The sequence below is a fragment of the Prenolepis imparis genome, unplaced genomic scaffold, assembly GCF_030444845.1.
Source record: "Prenolepis imparis isolate NDT839.2.m4 unplaced genomic scaffold, iyPreImpa1.0 SCAF_5, whole genome shotgun sequence".
NCBI lineage: Eukaryota > Metazoa > Arthropoda > Insecta > Hymenoptera > Formicidae > Prenolepis > Prenolepis imparis.
In genome coordinates, this window is record NW_028141163.1 from 13,007,992 (window position 1) to 13,029,559 (window position 21,568).

A 21,568-nucleotide genomic window follows, 5' to 3' on the forward strand; every position below is an offset into this window, starting at 1 on the left:
AGTTTCGCATAAAAACACATAATTCTAAATAAGATTAAATTAAATTCTTCGATCAAATTTTTCTATCTTGGATCAAAAAAACATATCAAACCTGTTTTGACAGCAATTCCGATAACATCCTGTATGTATAATAAATCTATTAATATCTACTAATATCGACTTAACTTTTGCTATCTGTTTACATCGACTGCAGCAGCGAGTCGTGTAATCATCGAATGACCATAAAATATACCGAGTAATCTCGCGTATTAGACCGGTCTGCGACCGACATCGACAAGATAAAGGTAATAAGCCGTGGCGAAGCGGATGAAGTTCGAAGGATGCGCAAAGTAACGACACGGTCGTTTGATCGCGAAATCAAAGGTGGAGACGAGCAAACGCGCGCTTCGCTTTTCTTCACGAACGAAAGCGAAGGAGGCGGTACGTCTTTTGCGGACGAGCTTCCGGTTCCTTCCTGCATCGGGCAGATATCACCTGGCGATGAGTCAGAGAAGTCGCTTCCCAGACACCTGCTGTCAGAATCGCGTAGCAGGTTCCATCCGCCATTAGTCACGTATGTGTATGTGTGTTTCTCCCCTCAAGGGTCGGACGTTACTTGTATGTGCCCTCGATATAAATGTGTACTCCGTTTCTTCTTCCATTGTCACCGAAATGAGTCCCGGATTCATGGGCCAGCGACTTGTGACATTACGAAACCTTCGGGCACTCCTGCTTTTACGACGTCTGGCTTTGTCGACATGATTGCGTTTAATTTGTTGCTTTTTTTGTCGCAAAGAAATACAGATGCAAACTTCGCCAAATTCGATCAAGATTCCGTGAAGAGACGCGCGCGGATGCGTGATTGATATAAAAGTAAGATAAAATCAATCAAGATTTGCTAAATTGCAACTGATCTCTTCGACGAATCTTCTTAATTCGACACCACGAGGCATACATCTGCATCACGTAGGTCACGAAACAGCTGTGTCCCGACGCGGATGGCACGCGTCAGTATTCTCATACCCTCGATCTGCGAAGGGTAATCCCGAGGGAAGATGAAGTCAGGTGTATCTCGATCATGTGCCAGCAGCTGGGAGATACGCCTTATTTTTATCTCAAATAACAACGTCGTTTTTTACCGCTTCATAGATTTTTGTTGTCAATCGTTGTGCGATTTAAAACGTGTCATGAAATATGATTCTCTAATATCAAAGTAAAATGACGAATTTCTTAGAGAAATGTATGATATGTTAATTCACACGATTATCGACTTATACGAATATATGATTTCAATAATTATATTACTGTAAGTTTCGACATTTCTTTCTTTAAACGAATTAAAATAAGAAGCTTCATATAAAGCCGGAGGAAGAAGAGGAGGATCGTTAAAATTCCCGAAATCATACAAATGATTCATAATATAATTCATATAATTATCAACGTTCTGTTCACATGCTCAAAGTTCTTTGTACGGCAGTCGAGAACATATAACTAAAAGCTTTAACAGCGCGTAGATTTAACTATCTTAACGGTTTTTAAAAGAGTCTAATTATGTATAATGTAGAAATCGGATCATCGGATATACGGAAAAGTAGAAGCGCCGTACAATCGGCGACAAATAGTGGAGGAGAAAAGTGCATTGTATTTTACACTATGGGAACAATTGTAGCGTGAGCAGCGTTAAATGTATTAAGTGTGTACATCGAGATCGCGGACCGCTTTCCACCCTTTTACGGCGCCGTGTTGAACCAATTAGAATGGGAAATTCATTCAACCGAAGGAATTAATTAACACGATAACACTTATATGGATGTGAGTGAGGTAGCTCTTCGTTCCGAATTAACGCGGCGAAGGCGCTAATCGATAAATAACGTGCGTGCCAAGCAATTTCGCTTTTTCTTTTCTTTTTGCGATTATACTTACGATCAACAATGGAACATCAAAGCTACGCTTCTTTTTATAAGACCGCCCGCGAGAGAAACCTTGAACCTTAACTAGGACGTGCAAGAAACGCGAACGCGAGGACGATGGCACATGGATCGTCACGAAAAACAAATAAGACCAAAATGTAGATACTTTGCATCTTTATGAACTTATGATCGTTATATCGATATATCTAATAAAATAAAAATTGATTTATATGATGTTATGTTTTTGTTACATTTTAATTAACTATAAATTAAAACTAAAATTTTATCCAAGAAATAGCGTGAAAAAAATTTTTGCAAATCGATAAATATATTTTTGCATTTACTAAGACAGATGGCATTCAATCAATTCGTGCACAGCTGAATATAGCTCTAAATACATGAATAGCTTAATTGCTTCCGGAAGTTTTGCTCGGATCGACAAGTTGCTACCTCATGACAGGTGTTACGAAAATAATAACAGGTTACATGTGCCATTACTATTGCACGTGCATATATATATAGGGTTAGCATTAACTCTCAGTGAATCATTCATTTTACATATACGTCGTATTTACGCGTGGTTGGTTGCTAAATTTTTTGCAGAATACGAAATATTTAATTTAAATAAGACAAACGCGCTTTCTTCTCTAATATATCTCTTAAACTTTTTAGCTAAGTATAATAATAAACGCGAATCAGTATGCAAAATAACCGGTATGCAATATAAAGTAACAAAGTAACGTTGCTTAAATATCATGCTACACCGTTATATACGGTAATCCAGCTAAACAGCTAAACAAAACTACTCATTCATATAAATTCTTTCTCTACATTTTGTAACAGAAAGATAATATTTGCCAGTAGTTTAACAAGGAGAAATATATATTCTCTCAACTTTCTCAAACAAACGAGCCGTCATCATTTTGCTCACTATTGCAATTTTCAACATTACATTATGAAATTATACTAAATATATATATAAGTTTAACATCTCACATCTCTTAATAACAGCAAAAATCCTCGACTATTCAAATACTTGAGAGAGTTCGATGAAAATGTAAAAATAAATTTTAATTGCAAATTTTATTTATATGCGAAAATAGTAAACAAGATTTTCTAATAATCATATCTTTAAATTTTAAATTTTATTACAAAAAATGGACAACTGAGCAAAATTGTATTCGCAGAAAATGGAGGATCAGCAAGAACCAGAAGCATAAATCGACATCGCGTAACCTTGAACTTGGAAGTCTATAGTACTAGGGAGATATCTTACACCTATTGCGAGAGATGCTCGGTTACGCGGTATTCGTAACCTGTGATTTCCTTCTGATCGTCAATAGTTTATGCGCGTTCCATCGATTGTGATCGTCCAACGATGAAATGCTTCATCGCTCGATGATTCTTCGATTGGTCAAGAATTTTTATGAACGTGCAAAACATTCAACATCTTCGAATGGAAACAATCCAAGAAATTTTACCATTGTTAAAAGAAAAGTATGCAGCCAATCGAAATCTGAAGTATGACAATTGTTGAGAGAATATAATTAATAAATTTAAGTGAAAGAATAGAGTGCAAAAGAGTTTTTTGCAGAATACACGCGTCTGCACATTGTGATTATCTACTTATCTATTAAAGATCAATAATATTCGTCAGGAAACGCTTGTTTAACATAAACAATGGCGTAAAACAAACGTCGGGAACGCACGTAGTACTCGCTCACACGGCGTTATCGTTTACGGGCTTCGTGCTATCATGGCGTTATTCGTGCTGGCGACTACAACGCCAGAGGATGGGAACGCCAGATACATATGCATTTTTATCACGAGTATTACTCGCCGTAACTGTCAGTCCGTACATGATAACGCCGGTAGATTATCAGACACTTTGACGAAATCGAAAACGCTCAGCAGGCCATTATGTGTGCAGCAAGCATCGCGATAATCCGGCAAAACAAGTTTCGTATCATCGTTTCGTCAGTAAACTCCCACCGGGATACACATAATCCTACAGCTTCCCTTAATCTGTTTCGGAACTTTGCAAGCCGATTAAACGATCTATCAACATCGCGCGAGGGAAAATCGCGACCCGGAAACGCGATCATCTAGTTATTCAATCAACAATTCTGCTCCGCATCCGTATATCTGTATAAATCTGCACTTGTCTATCGGTCGCGATAATTATTAAATACAACAACGATTTTTTGCGCGAATAATTATCGCGGAATTAATGGATAAAGCAAATACTTTCCCGACCGCAAATGTTGTAAAAATTATTACTACAGTCACGAGAAGAACCCCCCGATGGCGTCGATGGCGTTTATTTTCTATTCGTAACACGAGACAAAGCAGTCACCACACCCTGGCCGCGTGCGCAGTTTGCGCTTAAAACACTTGTATCACGTGTCACGTAAGCCACGGTATTGGTACGTGTGCCTCATGTTGAATGACCTCGGACCTCGCTAACAGAACGTTAGTTCTCTTAGATTAGCATTTGTGTTTTTCAAGATAAAACCCCCCGATCTTACGACAACTCGCCGTCGTACTAAGTGAGAAAATAAGCTCTAACTAGTCTTAAAAAGAATTATTTATATTCGTTTAGAAAGCTAATTAAGTATATATTTCTCTCTTTCTCATAAATGAATGTAACGAATATAAAAGAGTAAATATTTTATTTGAGTTTGTAACAATACGAACGTTGTAATTCTGGCAAGTAATTGCCTCTTCAAATTTGTTCAATCAATAAATCATATTTGACACGGTGCTCTCGACCGCTTCTTAATGCGTGATACGAAAACACACACATGTATGTATACACACAAATATGATCTCTTCCACAAGCTCTGAAACTCGTGGTCGATGTCCTTAACTGAATAAAGTAATTATATTGCGAAACTCGCCATTAAAAAGCGAGAAGTTTAAAGGTACTAATGTGCTTATGGGAGATTTAAAAGCAATCTGATAATCTGCTTAGAAAAAGAAGATTCCACGTATCTTGTCACTTAACAGTCATGAATATTTAAGCATGAATATTTGCTTCAAAGGCCCCTTAAGGCAGCAAGTTTAAAGATTTGGCGATGGATTGTGCTTATAAATGGGAGGACGAGACTCGTAAAAGTCTTTGAGAAAATAGCGAACAGGAATATTTTTCGCTAAAATGACATCTCTCGAACGTCAAAGACCGCAGACTCTCATAGTCTCTTATTTGTACAAATATACATATATGTTAAGAACTTTGCTCTTCAATATTATTTCTATATTATTTATATTATTCATAAACCCGAGATAATTTTTTGCAATTGCTTTGTCACTCAGGTTTAAAAGCTTTGTGATAAAAAATAATTGAATATTATCTTAATTTTTAATTTTTGTGAATATTAATTGCTAATTGCTAACTTCACCAACTCCTATTAGATTAATCGAATTATTTGTAATTGATCCAATATAACTTTATGTAAGATATGTAGGCTCGCGCCTACTTGTTCATGAAGATTGGAGTAACAAGCTAAAGCAGCGGGTTGCATATGCTCAAGGCGCCAGTTCGTCTTCGATAAACGCGTATAAATTCGAGAAAAATTCATTAGATATACACACGTTATATACTCCAATAATATTGAAATATTATATCTGTTGTGAGATACATATATATACATATATGTATACAGATACTTTATTAAACATAATTTATTTCTTTTTTAATGTATAGGACTTCAATTATATTGGATCAAAATTTGATTCGATATTTAGATGCAAATATTCTACTGCAATTTTTTTTTTTCCTACCTGTACGGCGCTGTTGAGGAAACAATTGTTCTGCCCGGGCCCATTCAGGAGGCCCTTGGTGCTGGTAAAGCTGCTGTTGTGCTCTCGGTGCGGTGATTTTTGACAACCCTGCACCTGTCCTTCCGTCTGATTTCCATGATGGCATTGTGTAGATTGCAAATAACCAGCAAAATCTACTGTATCCTGGGATGCAGCTTGCTGCTGCAATCCCATTGTAGAAGTCATACTCGACGGATTTCAAAGTAGAGTCATCTGAAAACATTTGCGATAAACACATTCATTAGTAACAATATTTTATTTTGTTAGTAAAATAAATTTTGGTATATATATAATTTACAGTCGTATAATTTATTTAAAAAAATAAATGTTTCTTTATAAAAAAATACAAAAATAAAAATATAAGAATATCTTTTTATCAGTAATAAAGCGTTTCGTATCATTACACGATACTTTCGATATTACGTATATAAAATTTTATTGGATTGCATAGCAAAAGAAACTCTTCTTTATCATGCATTAAGTTCTGGCAGTGAATTCAAGTCATAGTATTCGCGGGAACTCATAAAACCAAGTTAACGAGGAAGCTGCAAAGTATAATTACCAAGGGAAAATCGGAAAAATCAGTTTACACACACATAGGATATGCGTTGTAAAATTTTATGATCCGTACCTCCGAAAGAACCGATTACGCGTGGATATTAATTTATTTAATTTCAATATTCGTCTCTTGAAAATTTTCAGATAAATTTTTCACATTTTTTTTTTTTTTTTTAAGGAAAAATGAGACATCAAAGATCAACTGACGAGTGAGGAGACAAATATCACTCGAAGTACTAAGAAAAAAAAGGCAAAATCATCATAAAGAGCCATAAAGGGCTTTGAAGGGTGAAACGCGCTGAGAAAAAGAGCAGAGAACCATATCGTAGTAGTAACTAAATGCGACTGAGTGGACGATGTTAATTTGGAGAAGTCGAGAAAAGTGGTCGAAGCGAATACGTGCTTGAGAGCAGATCTGGCGCCAGAGCCCCATCGTCTTGACTTTCAAGGCTCTGAATACAATACTCTGGTCACATTTCTCTGCCGACTTCGAGGTCCCGCCATACTCGCGCTTCTTACGAGAAGTCGACGAAGGAAGCCAGACATAGTTTTTTATTACATTTACGTTTTTAAATTTAGAAACGATAAAAGTCGTCAGTATCATGCGCATTGACAACTTAATTAGGTATTTAATAATTGTATTTTTTCTAGCACAATCAACTCTAAATTGTGTATTCGTTTATTACTAATAAAGATTATTTGACACTCGAATGCTCAATAAATTATTTAATTAACAACGCCACTTGTATCGAATTTCTGATTCGTATAGAATCCAGAGATATAAAAAGGAAGAGGATTTTTATATAAATCAAATGATGAATAATATTGCAGTTTTTCGATCATTCGATTATGTTAAAAATTTCAGAGAAAACAGCACTAAACTATAGAAGATCATCAATAGAGCTAGAGTCCTGATCGCAAAATGTCGACGAGCAAAAAGTTGAGAGACACGACGTGCATTATCGTATTGTGTTTTAGTAGAATGGAAACCATCAAAAGATTCAGGAAATGGAGCGCAATAATGATGACTGACAATTACGTTGATTCGTTGCTTTTCACAATCGAAACTGCACTGATCAAGGACAAATGAAGCGTAAACTCACTTTACTAAAATCGCTTTCGCGACTTTACCACGTTACCATTTTACATTTTACCATTTTACTATTGTAAAATACCAGAGCGATTTATAATAAACGACATTTATACCTTCAATTGACCATGCACAAACTGACCATGTGCGAATAAACCAACCGGTTGACCTCCCGTATCGTCCGCTCGTCTCGCGTTTGTTGTCCTTGGCACGCAAAAGAAATTTTCATTTACGCGACACGGATCGTGTTAACCAAGAACATCCGATTTTACGCCTTTCGAAGTCGCTGCGCGTTAGCGTGCATCAAAATGGGTTATTGTCATGCACGGATCTAATTTTAGATAACGCCACCAGAACATAATATGTCAACCACGACTCATCAAGCGCAGTAATCTTTCACACTCGATAAAAGCATCAACGCGTTGTATTATTAATAGTTATATTATTAACGTTAATTATTCTCCAATTGTTTTCCAATTAATTGTTTTCAATTTGCAATTAAAATTTGTTTCATTAATTCATTTATTTAAAACTGTTATATTGCAATGTAAAGCAAATTAATATATTTTTTTAAGAAACTTATAAAATGTATAAGAATTTTTTGTCCTACATAAATTCTTATAAATCTGAGCAAAAAGTATAAATTCCGGTACCGGGAATCGAACCCGAGCCTCCTGGGTGAGAGCCAGGTATCCTAGCCACTAGACCATACCGGATCACGATGGACCTACCAATCTGCATCTTGATGCTGCAAGAGAAGCTGCATTTCTCTCTCGTACATTGTCAGGAGACTCGGGTTCGATTCCTGATACCGGAATCTATTTTTACTCAAATTTAATATAAAATATTTTAGAATTTATATTAAAAAATTTAGAAATTAAATTTATCGAAAAATTTGCATACTTTTTAACATTGCAATAGATTAATTATTTTATTTGAATATCTACATTAAAATAATATCTTTTTCTTTGTAAATTATGCATAAATATTTAACGCAAAAAAATATTAAAATGAAAAAATTGAAATAAAAATATCAAGAAATAAAATAAAGAATTTTTAATATTTTTGCTTGGCTAAAAAAATGTATAATAAATTGTACACAGAGAGAATTTTCTCTTAGAATTTACCCTGAAAATCATGATAATCGTGGGACAATATAATATGGAAAGAATTTTATGAGAATTTCTCTGATTAATATTTATCACAATAAAAATAATATCTATCACAATAAAATATAAAACATGTTTGATTAATATTTTATTAAACTGCATAGTAAAATTAATCAAACATGTTTTATATTTTAACGTGTAGATATTATTTTTATTATTATAAATATTAATCAGAGAAATTCTTATAAAATTCTTTCCACATTGTCCCACGATTACCACGATTTTCAGAGTAAATTCTGAGAGAAAATTCTCTCCGTGTAGAATAAGTTCTAATACATATTATTGTTACCATAAAAAAATAATAAAAATAAAGATTTTTTCTGTGCATTTGTATACATTTTCAACTATTATTTTTTGTAATTTTTGTTAGCTGTATATATTGAAGCCTGCCTGTAATGAATGTTGTGTACACGATTGTTTGCAGGTTTCGAAGGAGAAATTTTCTAAACGTCGAGATTTGTCTCTCTCTCTCTCTCTACATATACGTGTTATGCGTACTAACGTAACACACCTTCGTCGTCTCGTGACAATGCACGAAAGCGCGTACTTGTAGACGTGCAACGACGTTATATCGATTTCTTCCGCATCCAAGACACGCAAGTATTTTGTAAAGCTTTTTTTTTTTTTTTTTTTTTTCACAAACATTGCGTGGTAACGGTACGCAATTTCCTTGAAAAAATGGAGGAGACTATAGCTATGTGCGAGTAAACTTGGTAAGAAAAGAAATACCTAAGATCTTTTAGTGCTGAAAGACGAAGTTGAAAGTCGGGAGAGAAGAAAAAGCATCGTGAATTACGGCATAAAGTTTAAAAGCGTTGCTATCGCGCGGTTATTTTCGTTGGCGTTTCGTTTGCGATATGATCCCGACTCGGGATGCTGAAGAGAAAAAATCACAACGTTCATCCCATCGAAAAAAAAGCAAACAAATTAAATTAGGCTGCCAATCCAACGAGTTTGACGCGTAGAACCGTTTGGCAAATATAACTCTAACTGTAAAAATCCAGCATATAAATAAAATAGCATAATAAAAGCTATTTAATAAACAAACTGAAAAATGAATATTGAAATTCTCTGGATCGATCGATTTCACAAAAAATTATTACAATCATTTTTCGTCGTATCACCCAAATGACCCAAATGACTTATCGCATCGTGCAATAGAACTTTGATGTATAGAGTCTTTGTGCATATGCTAATAATAATAATCATAATAAAATGCATAAATAATTTAATTTGTATTCTCTCTCCCATTTCTCATCCTGTCCTCGCCGAAATTTCTCTACGTCAGTGTATTATCGTGACGTATTGCAACGTTTTTTGTTCCCGCAGTAACAACCGCAGTCGACGCAAATAACAATACATGAACATTGCGGAAGAAGAAAGTTGGCAGAATCCGCCGCGGCGAAAGAAAGCCTTGGTCGCGACGGGAAAGAACGGGACATTCTTCATTCGCAGGAATAATTCGCTTTTCGATTATGGTTCGCGGTTTATATAGCAGATGCGAAATAATGAGACATAAAGAAAAAGAAAGAAAAAATAATTTTTATAGAAATTGGACATTAATCTGATGATGCTATATTGAATGAAGAAATTCGTTATCGCTTTCAGCTATAATTTAATTTTAAAGAATTTCATATATACAGGGTCCGGTGGTTCGCGTTTCACCTGTCGTGGGCAGATTCCTGGGATCATTTGGAGACGATTTTTCCTCAGCGAAAATGTCGAGGCACCAATAATTTTCGAGTTATAAATTGAAAATAAAGGATTTTTCACAAACTAAGCCTTGTGGAAATAAAATATTAACAAAATCACATTCTTCAGTTAATTTCAGATAGAGTTTACTTTAATAGAAATTTAATTTAAGGCTTAGTTACAAAGATACATGATGACAAAAATTGGGAACATGCAAAAAATGATGACCTCCCTCGACATTTTCGCTGAGGAAAAATCGTCTCCAAATGATCCCAGGAATCTGCCCACGACAGATGAAACGCGAACCACCGGACACCCTGTATAATATAGAAATGTATTTCTTTTTTTTCGATGATAATTTAGAATAATTATAAAATTATTATTATATATAAAAAATTATATAAAGAATTATACATGTATATATATGTATATAAATTGTGGAAAGAGATGGCTCAATAAGATTTTAAAGATTTACATCTCCTATTCTATTATATATAAATGTCGGTTTAACCGCTAGACGTTGCACAGCATAGGTATATATTATGTAATTTCGCTACTTTTCGTTTCAACCGAACTTTCGCAGTAACATTTACGCCGCGAATGAATCCCGCATGTATTTCGTCGGTAAACGCCTACGAATTAATTATGAATCGCATTGTACTTCACGACCGTGTGAAGCAAATTAACGTGAGTTAGTTCCCGGTTTATCTGTGCAGCTTTCCTGTAAAGCGCCGATTATTATGGCTCTATATTTACGTTTGTGCGAACATGACAAAGTAGCACGGGAAGATACATACGCCTTATGGCAGAGAACATCTTGGAAAGATGCAAATGTAATAGTAAAGTAAGTAAATGTGAGATTAAAATAATAATAAAATAAATAAATAATTTAAAAAGACAATTTAACGACAATTTCGCGATTATTTCATATACCTATAATATATCCACGATTATGTGGAAACAAAAATAAGATCAAAGAAAAATTACGCGTTAATTTTTCTTTTCTCTTATCCTTACAAAATCAAAATTTTCTCCATCAATGACCAATAACGTGCAAAATAATCGATAAATCGCAAATTATAGCACATCTATCAAAATTTCGAATTTAAAAGCTTAAGCTCCTGAAAGGGATTGATTCAACTTTGCTATTTCTAATGTGTAAAAAAATAATTTATATTAACGTCATAATTTATGACGTATTGTATTACGTTAACATTTCAATTACGCATAATTTTATACATTGATTTTTGGGCCCAATTAAATGATAAAACCTTCGAAACCGGTCTAATCACAGTTCAGCATGGCAAATCTATCATCTTTCGAGCAAAAAGACTTGAGCCACACGGCTCCCTTTTTTCGTGCTTCCAAACGACTTAAAAAAAAGTCGATTATTGTAATTTACTTAGAGTGCTCGCACAGGTGTGCGTTTTTGTTAATATACGTTTCTCTTTTCAAAAATTGCCCGCAATCAAATTTCTCAGAAGGTTACTTTTGTGTTTGACGTGCAATTACCCACCAAAACATGCGATCGTTAACACATTAAATCACACGCATGACATGATAAAAGCCTGACATGATAAAAATATCAGAAAATTATCGTAAATTTTTATATATCAAAATATTTTATTCTATATTTTTTTATGCTCTGTAATTCAAAAAATAAAACAGACAAAAAATCAAATATATATTTTCATTAAAAAATTCTAAGATTATCTTCTTAAAGAATTTTATAAATACGCCAAGAATCATTATTTAAAAATGTGCATTTAAAAAAAGTGGTTTTGTCCATTGTTTTAACATATATATATGTTAATTAAAATTTTCGAACAATTTAAGATGTATTAATTGAGCCATTTTTTTGCGCTGCAATCAAAACGCCTCGCGCATAAATCCGCACATTTTTTCAACGATGCACCTGCGTGCAAAGTATCGAATGTAACTGAACTGTGCATCATGCTTGCGGTCTCCTGTCGGAAAAACTTGTCTGACTGGTCATGCATAAAATACATCGAGTCTATTGACACGAGGACCAACAGGACCGAAGCACTTGGAGGTGCGCGAGATTGCGGTGAAACGTACGCACTTTTAATAAATTATTCTTTTATACCACCACAACGCGGAATTTACATAACGCGAGTTATCTTCTTATTCCTATTCTAATAAAAACCTCTTCAGGTTCATAAATAACGCCGTAAATAAAAATCTAAATATACGTATTTGCTAAATTTTTATATACTATAACTATACGAGCAAATATTCATTCATAAAACCACTGCGCAATGCGATGATTTAATTCGCGCGGTATATATGCTAACTCATAAATAATACAGATGTAGGAAAGTATGCGTATAATAGTACGCTACGACGGACTAATATGACTGATTATATGATAAACATAGAAAGGAAGCATTGTCACGGCATAGTTGGGTTCGACTAATGGTCAACCACTTCGTGCGAAACAGGTCGACAGAACCTAACAGGTGTGACAGAAGGTGCGCCAAGCATTTAAATATCTAACCAATCCCAATATGAATTTTCGCATGATTTGACAGATCGATGGCAAATTTATCTAATATATTTTCTCTATACGTACACGCATTTTTGATCGAATATAAAGCAGGAAGATATAAATGGAACATCGATCACTAATTAATCACACATTTTAATATAAAATATAAATCTATGATTTAAGATCAATAAGATATTTAAAAAATTTTAACAAAATAAATACAATATAATTACAAATAAATAAAAAAAACAGAGATAAAAAATAAGAACAATTAAATAATAATAAAAAAAACATAATCAATATCGAATATCCGACTATCATCAATTTTTATTTTTTAAATAGTTGTGATGATAAAATATCATGATATAATGTCTTTTATTAGACTCCTTCATACATTCAAACATACAATGACTACTTTACACCTTCGAGGCCATCATTGGAATGTTGTTATTCCATAGCGATAATACAGCTCGCTGATTATTGTGAAGCTCGAAGCCTCCTCAGGGTCGCTCGAGTTACGTCGTAATGATGCTCAAGCAGCGAACCGGTTGTGGCCTCGGGGCCCTTCGGCCCTGCCACTGCACTTATTTGGCCCCGAGATCACCCTCTATCACTAACCCGATCCCAAAGCAGACGAAAACAAGAAAAAAAGGCGCGAAGAAACCCGCAAAAATTAACCACGCACTCTCTCGCACCTGGTCCAAAGATGAAAACACGTAGTCAAACTGGTTCAGAAGCCTTTGCCGCAAGGAGAAGAGGCTCCGACCAGCTGCAAAGTTTTATAAATGCTTCCAGCTATCATCTACATCTGAGTAAAGAAGAAGTCTATAAATATTCGTCATTGCATAAACATGTGAGCGAATATTACTATGTGCATAGACGCTATAAATAATACATGATGCTATGCGCCGCGTTGATAAATTTCGCTTAAAAAAATTTAACTGCTTCTATAATATTCGAGAATTGAATAGATATTAATGTCGCGAATATAGTGCGATAAATATTTGCCATGTCGATCCGACCCCGCCCGAGCAATTTTTAATTCGTTCCATTCTCTCGATAAGAATGGATGACACGCCCAACTACTTTTCTTCGATAACGTGTCGATTGCGAGCGTCTTCGGAGCACACAATGCGCCAGATAGTCGCGCTCAATTTTGCAGGAAGATACAAAACCCCCATGTGCCAAAGGCGCTGGATTTATAAATCCAACGATAAATCTATCAGCTGCAAAAGCTGACCGATATCGAGCTCATGGCTGCTTGCCAGAGGTCCTGTAAATCTTATTGTATTATACAGTCGCGTGCAGAAGTCTCTCTCTTTCTCTTTTCTCTTATTTTGCTCACCTCTTCTCTTGTTCGAATGAACGAGTCGTAAGAAGCACGATTTATTTAAGCATCATTTTTTTTTATTTGCTACTTGGTCGTTATTTGCAGCCAGAAAGCAAACCCCTTCGAGCGGAGTCCTGAAGGACGCTCCCTCCTCGTAAATAAAGAAGTCCATAACTTCTCCGCGCGAAATATTCGGCATGCTTTTATATTTACCCTCACATTTTATTATGCAAATGGCTGAACCCCGCAACAATTTATGATAAATGTACAGAAATTAAATAATGTATTTATTTGCATGAAATTGAGTAAATTTCAATAATATCTCGTTTTCGTAATCAATGAAACTCGATTCGTATTTATAATTTTGGCAAAGCGTAAACAGTTTCAATAAATATATATTTGTCAAAATAATAAATTTATTACACAGTTACAAGCTATTTGATGTATGAGCACCGTTAGAATGAAACGCGACACTTGGCACTTCGTTAAAGATCCACTCTATTAAATGAAATGGTTGCGTGTCGGCAAATTAATATCGTTACTTACGCGATGTTCTATATGATATTGTAGGGCATCACTCCCATAGGGGAAGGTAAATATGTAGGTGGTGATCCTATAAACTACCGTCTTGTTATATGCGTCAGTCAGTAATATGCGTGTTGATCGTTGAAGCAGCATGTATTTTGTCGTTCATTTTTGTCACTGCTTCCTCCAACAATATAAATCATAAAAATATTGCGTTAAAGCTCGAAAAAAGTGTATTAATTGTTTTAGAAACAAGTTTGTGCATGCAGAATTTTTGAAAGTGCACAGTTAATTAATAATAAATTCAGATTCGTAGATTATAATAAATAATAAGTCTCAGTGTGATAAGAGTGATGTCTTCTACGCAAACGTTACCATGTTTAACGGACATGATATAAAGGAAATTCACACATACCTAGAAAATCCGTTTCCGCATATTCAAACGGATCCTATTGTAACAATGAATCCTACCAAAATGAACATGATTATACCGATTATTCCTGAGCCCGTGCGCAATATCATGGATTTTACATTGCTGGTGGGAGGCACTAACCTAAATGCTTTGCTGATTCTTATTATCCTATCAAATTCTTCTATGTACACTTCCACCAACTGCTATATAGTGAGCCTAGCGTTATCGAATCTGACAATCCTACTCGAACCGTTAGAGCAAGTATTTCGCTGGATTTTCAATATAGATCTGATGATGAATCTCGACTATATATTTTTGGTGAGCTTCGGCACGTCCATTCTAACGATAATTATATTGAATATCGAAGCGTACGTTGTTATTTGCCAGAAAAATTGGCCCTTACACAAATCATTCGTGAAAATTTCAACGGCTATAAAAGGCATCTTGTTCATATGGATAATGTGCATTATAATGATAACTTTGGAACTAAGACTCTACAATCATTATGAGAAAGGAATTGTATACGACATCTACGTGTCATCCACCGTTATGTTTCTAATATTCCCGTGTTTTATTTTTATTGTGCTTGACTGCTTCATTTTGTACGATCTGATAATATCAAAATTAATAATCGGAACGCGGTCAAGCAAAGATGTCGAACGTTTCGTTTTTCTAGGTAAGTGAAGATTTAATATTAATGCAAGTAAATATTTATTCAAGCATCCATAGATTTCAAAATAATATTTATTTTACAGTTGGTATTACTATTGGATTTTTTCTAACTATGATACCATATCGAATCGTACGAGCTATTGATCTTTTAACAACATCTTGCTGCAGCGATACGACGATAGAGATAGTTTATACGATGGTTAAAATGTATCCGATGATCCTGCCAATAATATATTTCATAATATGTAAAGAATTTCATCAAACACTTCAAGTAATATAACATATTGCTAAAATGCTTTGAACATTTATAAATTGCTCCTGTTCTCTGCTAACTAAATTTAATAATTGTTCTTATATTGCAGACAATGCTATGTTGTCAACGACATATAATTACCGTCATAATATAAAGAAACAGCAAAGAAAAATCACAGATATTCCAACAGATAATAATACATCAAAGTACATCTGCATTTGGACATTATCTAATCTATTTCATTACACTCTTACAAAGATTTCTTGCTTTTATTACACTCTTATAAAGATTTCTTACTTTTATCGCGCTTTTGAATAATTTACTATTCCTGAGAAGAACTTAAAATTCACGTGTGCAATAAGCAAGCACATCCGCTCTCATGAGAAAAGAAAGAAGCGACGCGCGTGCAGAGTCTGCACACAAATTTTCGAATTCACTGAGCTCTCTGTATGCAAATTAGTTCCCTTTGAAGTCTTTCTTCCAAAGAGCAAAAGTCGAACCAGCATTGTACTTATATGGCCCCATTTATCTATATACTTATATAAAAAATATATATATATATATATGTATATGTCATATATATTTATATATCATATAAATTATAACAGATATTGTTTAAATTATATTTTTGCCTTCTAATTATGCATATACATACAGTGCTATTATATTTTTTGTAATATTCTTGAGTAACATATGTATTATATTAATATGCATTAAATACATAATAAATAAATATTTTTAAGAAAAAGTTAAGCCATCAATATATTTGAACACCTTATAATACGTATTCAACGCGTGCTTCATTGAATTAAAATTCAAAACATTCTGGTGAAAGACATTCCCTTAAATCCATTGAGCTGTAACACGGCATTTCCTTTCTAACGAGTAGTAGACATTTATCAAATCAGGGATAAAATCTCGAAGTGCTATAGCGCTATCAAGTAGTTTGTTTGGCTCCTCGCGATTAAAAATTCTTCTCGTGACTTTCGTTTCGTATTCCCTTCTTCGCGATTTCACGGTAGCATCTCTAAACGAGATTTGCCGATGCTTGTAAAGATCGAGCTGTACATTAAAAAAATAATACCGGATTGCTGATAAAAGTCCATTCACAATTATATAATGTTTCACGTGTTAATTATCCTTTTTTATGATCAAAGAAACAATTTAGATCTATGTAACTGTATTTTTTAATCTCACGATATTATCCCGAGAAACTGTAGAGATTAGACAGTTAATAAAATTTTTACGTTATTTGACTTTCCAAAAACATGTAAATATTAAGAATGTCAAATTCTCAAAAGCAAAATTTTACAATAATTCTTTTTTATGGAGTTTTACGAAAAATTGAAAGCAATATGTTTTTTTCTTCCTATCTAAATAATCTGTGTAAAATACATTACCAATACGAGATATATCTTATATGTCATTGCTACAGAGAAAAGGAAGATCACGAAAAACCAGGAAATCGCTGAGCCAGAACGACTAAACAGAAGCTTCCGGTTCGATGAATGAGTTAAGAGAAGAGAGAGAGTCTGCCCTTTCCAAAAATGTATACTCCACAAATAGCTAGTGTGTAAAGTTTAACTTTCAATTTCAATTCTAATTTTTAAAAAAATTTTTTACGATGTATGTGTATAGTGTACAATAAAAATTAAATTTACAAATAATATGAAAAAAAATTTGTTAAATAAAATGTAAATAATATGTTAGGTAATACATTATCCTCGATGTATAGGTAATACATTATCCTCGATTAATATTTTTTGACAGAAATCAACTGATAACTGTCAAAATGTTAGTTTAGAGTATTATAACATATCATTTAAAACATATTATTTTATTTTATTTTATTTTGAACAAACTGATTCATTTTTTCATTAAATATATTAAACATTCATAAAGATTTATCATTCTGATATTTCAGAATGGTATGAGAAACCGCGATAATTCAGAAATCATTGTCCAAGCGCGCATTGAATAAACTGACTTTCGTAAAGAAACTATACGAGTGTAATCAAAAAAATTAAAATATTAATATGTTGTAATGTATATGATATGTTATAATACCTTATCCGCGATTAATATCTTTTGACAGAAATCAGCTGATTAGAGCGTTAATTTGCTAATTATATTTTAAAATAATATGTTCTAAAAATTAAAATAGTAATATGTTTTAAATAATATATTATAGTTCTTTAAACTCGATTAATATTTTTTAACAGAAATCACTTATATGATAACTGTCAAAAATATTAATCGAGTTAAAAGAACTATAATATATTATTTAAAACATATTACTATTTTATTTTTTAGAATATATTATTTTAAAATATAATTAGCAAATTAACGCTCTAATCAGCTGATTTCTGTCAAAAGATATTAATCGCAATATAACATATATAATATAATCGTATTATAACATATCATTTACATTACAACATATTAATATTTTAATTTTTTTGACATATTATTTCAAAATGTAATTAGCAAATTAACGCTATTTTAATAATTTTTGACAGAAATCAGCTGACTAAAGCGTTCATTTGCTAATTAAATTTTAAAATAAAAAAATGTTATAAGAATTAAAATAATAATATTATAAATAATATGTTATCATACTTTAAACTCAAATAATATTTTTTGACAGAAATCAGCTGATAACTGTCAAAAATATTAATCGAGTTTAAGAAATTATAACATATTATTTACAACATGTTATTATTTTAATTTTTATAACATTTTTTTATTTTAAAATTTAATTAGCAAATGAACGCTTTAGTCAGCTGATTTCTGTCAAAAATTATTAGAATAGCATTAATGTGACTAAAAAAATGGTTTTTAGCATAAAAAATTTAAACATGCAAAGAACGTTATCGAAAATATCACAAAAATTTAGAATCATTATTTTTCTAATTTTTAATCGATATTCAGTTAATGTGTGGCACAAGAATAATGTGCAAAACAAGGAAAATTTTGCCATACATGCTAATATCTAACTTTCTCCATCATTTATGCCACACAATAAGATTTGATTTATATTAATTTTTTTTTAAACTGCGCGCATATATCCAATTTACGTTTAAAAGCATGTAATATCGGAAAAATCTTTTTTTTTTTTTTTTTTGCATAAAAAGGTTACTCTAGAACTTAAATTATGAACAACAGCCTCGTCCTTGCGGTTTAAATTTCGCAATACTTTACGTGCGAATTGATCGCGATGATGCTAGCCTGACTGGGATTGGCGTTCTATAAATATATACGAGCGATTTAAAAAGACAGTGACAATAATAGCCACCCCACTGTCTCGTAACCGCATTAAAATACATTTTTAGCACTCTGTCCCGTTGTTTCGAATCTTAGAGAGATGCAAGAATTACAAAATGCACGAGACTTACCGAAGCATGTTTCAACGCGCAATGAAAATCGAATCGGAATTACTAAGACCGTATTGTACAGGTGCATATGCATATGCATAAATGCACCGTAAGGGACGGAAGAAGAAGGGATATGGGAAGAGCGATAGAGATCGCATTGTTTGCGATAGCCAACGGAATGGATGAATGCAAATCGAACGTAATACTTATCCGACACGACGTGTGAATGAAACGATCGAGTAATGTGGACAGAAACACTCCATTCACGCTCGCTGCCGAAAAAAGCAGCGTGACTGTATCGATTGCGATCAACATTGAATTTTGACGAGGGTCCACGAACACTCGAAGCTTTGTTCGACTTGCATCCCCTTGCATTCGAAATGTGTGTACGTGGTCTTAATTATTAACTTTCTGGCACGAGACGACTTAACGTGTGTTTATTTACGTTGCACTCAGTTTAATTTGAAAAAGAGAAATGCAATAAAAATGCAATAAAAAAGTTTGTTGTCGAAGATAATTCTGATGATAAATAAAAAAGTTATGAAACGTTATCGGTTTTTTTATTCAAGACAAACGATAAAGATTGTTTTGTACTACGGTCAAAGAATCGCGATCGCTGCAAAATAAAAAAAAATACAGCGGTGCTGGATATTTTACCAAACACGTTATGCGCAATTTATGAAACATAAATTCTTCCGTCAACATAAATCAACGCGACCTTTATTTTCACGCTAGCTAATCCAAACACCGATAAACCTCTGTGCTTGTGCATCGCGGAAAATGTTTTATCAAGTGCGGGTGTGTCTGAAAAGCGTCGAGAAATTTCTATCTAGGCGTGCAACCGCTTTAGATAATGAGTTTGGAAATGCGGCGCCAACCTTACGCAAAACTTTCGTCCTGCATGATAACGGATTCCAGACCGCGCATATATTCTAATAAAATCAAGCAACTGATATTAAAAATCATTAATATAAAATTTATATACTTATATATATATATATATATACACTGAGAGAATTTTCTCTTAGAATTTATCCTGAAAATCATGGTAATTGTGGGACAATATGGTATGGAAAGAATTTTAAGAGAATTTCTCTGATTAATATTTATCACAATAAAAATAATAATATCTATCACAATAAAATATAAAACATGTTTGATTAAATTTACTAAACTGCATAGTAAATATAGTAAATATATATAACTGCATAGTAATATTTTATATTTTATTGTAATAGATATTATTATTTTTATTGTGATAAATATTAATCAGAGAATTTCTTATAAAATTCTTTCCATACCATATTGTCCCACGATTATCATGATTTTCAAGGTAAATTCTAAGAGGAAATTCTCTCTGTGTAGAGATGATTTTAGGTTTCAGCTCAAATTTATTTGTATTTGTGAACAAAATATTCTTATTTAGCGGAAGAAAGATAGATAACAAACGAAATAAAAAGATATCGAAAAGCGATAATGAATTTTCTAACGAAATATGAGTTTCATCATTATTTGTTATTGAAAATATTGGGGTAATGTTTATGTATGCAAATAAAGAGAAAGAAAGAAATAATTATATATATTAATATATATTATATATATTAATAATTATATTTTTATAGATATTATATATCATTTTTTACATATTCAATCTCTCTTCCTCTCTCTTTCTCTTTTTTAGCCATCGTGCAAGTCAAGTTTAGTAACCATTACAGTATTGGGATTTTGTAACTCTTAACGACGATGTCGCTATCATTAACGTGTCGTTGCGCATATATTTTAATATGACAAAATATATGCGCAACGACACGTTAACGATAGCGGCATCGTCGTTAAGAATTATAGAATATCTCTCACAGTACAAATTACAAAATCTCAAAATTATCTCCGTTAAAGTAAAGTCTCATGAAGTTTTAATGAAATCATAATCGAGAGATCTCGTCTGAAATTATGCTCTTTTCATATCTTTCTCCTTTTCGTGCTTACATCTTATATGCAGCATAGATAGAATCACGATTTTATACATCAACATTGTTGATAAAAATAATTAGATTAAAGTCTCTACAGAAATGGTAAACCGTTATTAATCAGATTAATTTTATCGAAATGAATATCCAAGCATCATACACAAAGGTAAAGTATTATAAAATAAAGAAAATTTTCTAATTCACAAACCTAGTTGATAAGAAATTATGAAAGATAAGACGAATTATATACGAATTATCAAATGACCGTCGTGAATAACTTAATATCATCATTATTCGAAATTAACT

At 33.0% G+C, this 21,568-nt stretch overlaps 2 protein-coding genes and 1 non-coding gene across 3 annotated transcripts in view; 1 reads left to right on the forward strand and 2 right to left on the reverse strand.

The window, feature by feature from the left end:
• Positions 1-21,568, reverse strand: part of Ec (ubiquitin specific peptidase echinus) — a 68,537-nt gene that overhangs the window by 38,647 nt on the left and 8,322 nt on the right. The window contains exon 3 of the mRNA XM_083039110.1: positions 5,673-5,924. Coding sequence (XP_082895236.1) covers positions 5,673-5,897 — 225 coding nt within the window. The 5' untranslated portion in view covers positions 5,898-5,924. The remainder of the gene's footprint in view (positions 1-5,672; positions 5,925-21,568) is intronic.
• On the reverse strand, positions 8,004-8,075 carry Trnae-cuc (transfer RNA glutamic acid (anticodon CUC)). Its single transcript has one exon. It is a non-coding gene; the product is annotated as a tRNA-Glu (tRNA).
• Positions 14,784-16,437, forward strand: LOC145936239 (pyrokinin-1 receptor). Its single transcript, XM_083038253.1, has 3 exons — positions 14,784-15,672; positions 15,752-15,939; positions 16,031-16,437. The coding sequence occupies exons 1-3, from the start codon at positions 14,961-14,963 to the stop codon at positions 16,073-16,075; spliced, it is 945 nt and encodes a 314-aa protein (XP_082894379.1). The 5' UTR covers positions 14,784-14,960; the 3' UTR covers positions 16,076-16,437.